This window comes from Coffea eugenioides, chromosome 8 (assembly GCF_003713205.1).
Source record: "Coffea eugenioides isolate CCC68of chromosome 8, Ceug_1.0, whole genome shotgun sequence".
Classification (NCBI taxonomy): Eukaryota; Viridiplantae; Streptophyta; class Magnoliopsida; order Gentianales; family Rubiaceae; genus Coffea; species Coffea eugenioides.
Window position 1 is genome coordinate 45,855,685 of NC_040042.1, and position 4,518 is coordinate 45,860,202.

The 4,518-nt window shown below is 40.5% G+C and overlaps 1 protein-coding gene across 1 annotated transcript; it reads left to right on the forward strand.

Annotated features, from left to right (window-relative positions):
• Positions 1-346: 346 nt before the first annotated feature.
• Positions 347-3,543, forward strand: LOC113779321 (heat shock protein 83-like). The gene is made up of 4 exons (XM_027324873.1): positions 347-584; positions 713-854; positions 1,355-1,635; positions 1,760-3,543. Exons 1-4 carry the CDS (start codon positions 444-446, stop codon positions 3,305-3,307), a joined length of 2,112 nt encoding a protein of 703 aa, XP_027180674.1. The 5' UTR covers positions 347-443; the 3' UTR covers positions 3,308-3,543.
• The last annotated feature ends 975 nt before the right edge of the window (positions 3,544-4,518 follow it).

The window sequence follows — 4,518 nt, forward strand, 5'->3', positions numbered from 1 at the left end:
ATGAGCTCAAACGAAATTTTTTTTTTTGCTTAGGGAAAGAAGAAACAGAAATAGAGTTGAGCTTGATTTAATTAATTAGGGAACCAATCTTATCCATAAATGAGAAAAACCACTTATAAATCACATTCCAACAATCCATAGGAAAAAAAAAAAGAAAAAGAAAAAGATAGTTGAATGAGAGGGCAAATTAGGAAAAGAAAGAGAAAATTGAAAAGTTGGAGAAAATGGTAGAGAAGTCTAGAACCGCCAAACTGGATCCCCGACTCTGTTCCTTATTCACCGCTCCACATTCTTCCCGAACCGACTTCCTCTTCCGTATATATTCTTGCTTCCTTCTCCTTTCTCGTTTGTCGCTCACTCATATCTTCCAGTTAACACACACACACACACACAAACAAAGCACAGCATATATATATTTGTAAGCCGAATCTTATCACTAGGCCATGGCGGATGTACAAATGGCGGGTGAAACTGAGACGTTTGCTTTCCAGGCGGAGATTAATCAGCTCTTGAGTCTTATCATCAACACTTTCTATAGTAACAAGGAAATCTTCCTACGTGAGCTCATCAGCAACGCTTCTGACGTAAGCATTCGCCGATTGCATTCCATTTTTTTTTTCCTTCAGATAATTTCTGTTAAGTTTTGCTGATATTAACAGAAGTACTAGTAGCAAGATATCGGAGTAATTATGTTTGTTTTGGTGTGGTGAAGGCTCTGGATAAGATCAGATTCGAGAGCTTAACGGACAAGAGCAAGTTGGAATCGCAGCCGGAGCTCTTCATTAGGATTGTGCCTGATAAAGTTAATAGGACTCTGTCCATTATCGATAGTGGCGTCGGCATGACCAAATCAGGTATTCTATCACCGCAGCCTTAATTTCATAAGAAATATGTTCGGACTTTTTTTTAGGGTGGCGGAAGTGTTGGTATGTGAATATCAGTTTGCAGCTTTCATGTTTTGCATGATCAAGCATGTTGTGAAGAAAAATTCATCAAGTCAATAGTAATTTTCGTAATGTTTAAATTGCTAGCAAAGGACAGAAACATCTTTTTACATATTTTCTCACGTTTCGAATAACTCCGTAAAGTTTGGTCCCTACTCATCAATTTTGATTTTTGTGCCGTTCTGCGAACATTTAACAGAGATTTTGCTTGACTTATTCATGCATGTATTTTACATTAAGTTGGGCACAGAATGTGTGGAGATTGAAGGCAATCCTGATTTATTGATAAATCAGTTACGACTAACGAAATTGATGTGCTGTTGACTGAATATGTGCAAGTGCTTCATTTCCAATCAATTTAGATGGTGGATAAGAAATTAATGGGGCACGTGTTCTTGTTTGAAAATTAGATATGGTAAACAATTTGGGAACAATTGCAAGGTCTGGGACAAAGGAGTTTATGGAGGCATTGCAGGCTGGAGCTGATGTTAGCATGATTGGGCAGTTTGGTGTGGGTTTCTACTCTTCCTACCTCGTTGCTGAGAAGGTTGTTGTGACGACCAAGCACAATGATGATGAACAATATGTCTGGGAATCTCAAGCAGGTGGATCCTTCACTGTGACAAGGGATGTCAGCGGAGAACCACTGGGCAGGGGCACTAAAGTCACCCTCTACCTCAAGGAGGATCAGGTAGGTGATGTTTGCAACTGTTTGATTGGACTGTTTTAGTATCATATTTTGTTATCAAAACTTACGGCTGATATTGATCATCTCAAATTGATCTATCATCATTTGTTTGGACAATTTGGTGTAGCTGGAATACTTGGAAGAGAGGAGGATTAAGGACCTTGTGAAGAAGCATTCGGAATTCATTAGCTACCCAATTTATCTCTTGGTTGAGAAGACAACTGAGAAAGAGATCAGTGATGATGAAGATGAGGAAACCAAGAAGGACGAGGAAGGAGAAGTTGAAGAAGTAGATGAGGAGAAAGACAAGGATAAAAAGAAAAAGAAGAAGATAAAGGAGGTGACAAATGAATGGCAGCAAATTAACAAGCAGAAACCTCTCTGGCTTCGGAAGCCTGAAGAGGTTACCAAGGAGGAGTATGCTGCCTTCTACAAGAGCCTAACAAATGATTGGGAGGATCATCTTGCTGTGAAACACTTCTCTGTTGAAGGACAGCTGGAGTTCAAAGCTATTCTGTTTGTTCCAAAGAGGGTACCCTTTGATCTCTTTGATACACGGAAGAAGTTGAACAACATCAAGCTCTATGTCAGGAGGGTGTTCATCATGGATAATTGTGAGGAGCTCATTCCTGAATACCTTGGATTCGTTAAAGGCGTGGTGGATTCGGATGATCTCCCACTAAATATATCTCGTGAGACGCTCCAACAGAACAAAATCCTGAAGGTCATCAGGAAGAATATTGTCAAGAAGTGCATTGAGATGTTCTTTGAAATTGCAGAGAACAAAGAGGATTATGCTAAGTTCTATGACGCCTTTTCCAAAAATTTCAAATTGGGTATTCATGAAGACAGCCAAAACAGGGCAAAGCTTGCTGATCTTCTCAGGTATTACTCCACAAAGAGTGGGGATGAGTTGACCAGCTTGAAGGACTATGTCACAAGGATGAAGGAAGGGCAGCAGGACATATATTATATAACCGGCGAGAGCAAGAAGGCTGTTGAGAACTCTCCATTCTTGGAAAAGCTTAAAAAGAAAGGATACGAGGTGCTTTTCATGGTTGATGCCATTGACGAATATGCTGTTGCACAGTTGAAAGAGTATGATGGTAAAAAACTTGTTTCTGCAACAAAGGAAGGTTTAAAGCTCGATGAGTCTGAGGAAGAGAAAGCAGCAAGGGAGGAGAAGAAAAAGTTATTTGAGAATCTTTGCAAAGTAATGAAGGATATTCTTGGAGAGAGAATTGAGAAAGTGGTGGTTTCTGACAGGGTTGTTGATTCTCCTTGCTGCTTGGTCACTGGGGAATATGGCTGGACAGCAAACATGGAGAGGATTATGAAGGCTCAAGCATTAAGGGACACCAGCATGAGCGCTTACATGTCAAGCAAGAAAACAATGGAGATCAACCCTGACAATGGAATCATTAAGGAGCTTAGGAAGAGAGCCGAGGAAGATAAGAATGACAAATCAGTTAGAGACTTGGTGCTGCTTCTTTATGAGACTGCTTTGTTGACGTCTGGTTTCAGCCTTGATGATCCAAACCAATTTGGTTCAAGGATCCATAGGATGTTGAAATTGGGGCTTAGCATCGAGGAAAATGAGACCGATGATGACGCTGACATGCCTGAATTGGAGGAGGAAACCAATGAGGAGAGTAAAATGGAGGAAGTTGACTGAAAGAGAGTTGTTTGCGGATGTTAGTAGATGGTGGAGTTCATGCAACAGTGGCTTTTCTGGTAGAGTTGTTCTTTTCTTAAAGCCCTCCTGTAGTTTCTTTAGTAGCATTATGGTTACTCTACTAGCTCTGTGCTTTAAGTTGTCCTCTGTTCTTGCTGGCTGATGCTATATTTCTGAATGATTACCCATTGTAATATATAATATAATATAAATGCATGTTGTGGGTTTGTGTTGAATCTTGTCTCCCTTCGAAAACAGACAAATTAGCCCAGTGGCTGGGCACAAGTGGTAAGCGGTTTGTGAATGTTACACGAGGTCCCGGTTCGACTCTCGTTGTGAGCGCCAAGTTCAAATAGCCCAGGGCCAGGCCTTATTCCAAGCAAGAGTCAGACTCTGCGGGCGCAATCTGGACCGAATCCGGATTAGTCGGAGCAGCGGCTCTGGATACCGGGTGGTCTAAAAAAAAAAAAAAGACACAAATTAATCTCAAGATTGTTCTTGTTGAGTTTCCAGTCCCACGTCCTGGAAAGGAAAATGTGTAAGTGATTTCATATCTTCGAAACTAGCATTCTGGGTGGAAAACAGAGGATCTGTATCACCTTGATTAAGATATCAGGAGAATTATTTGCTTAATTTAATTGTTAGTATTAGTTTTGCGTTGAGAGGAGTGGCTTTTTGTGTGTTTTTTCACCCTTGTGTTCGTGCTAAATTACTTCTTTAACTCTTTAATTAATTTCTTTGACATTTGGTACGCTTGAAATGCGACGCGGTTTGGTTGACGATTGTAAGTTCTCTGGCACGTCAATTCTGGGACATTTTAAGCTCTCGAAGTTTCGTCCTCTTTGTCCTTCCTTTTCTGTGGCCGTCGGACGAAGATCAAACTTTATTTTGGCAGTAGTTGGGGGATTTGAGGAGGAGGAGAATGCCTAACCAAGAAAACAAGAGTGATATCTTTTTCAATTCTGACGATGTGGGGAATTTTATATTCCGATCTTTTATACTTTGTGGATCACTACCGGTTTAGGTAGATAGGATTTTAGGGAATTTTGTTTGCGAGGGCCCATAGACTTTGTCTGGATGGCTGAGAGCTGTTAATGGATTGGGTCAGTCAAGAGCTTGTCTGTATAATGGAATGGGTCAGTCCGAACTCTAGTGGAAAAAAATCTATGGAACTTGAGTTTTAATTGGATTGGATAGAGTTTGGATGTTAA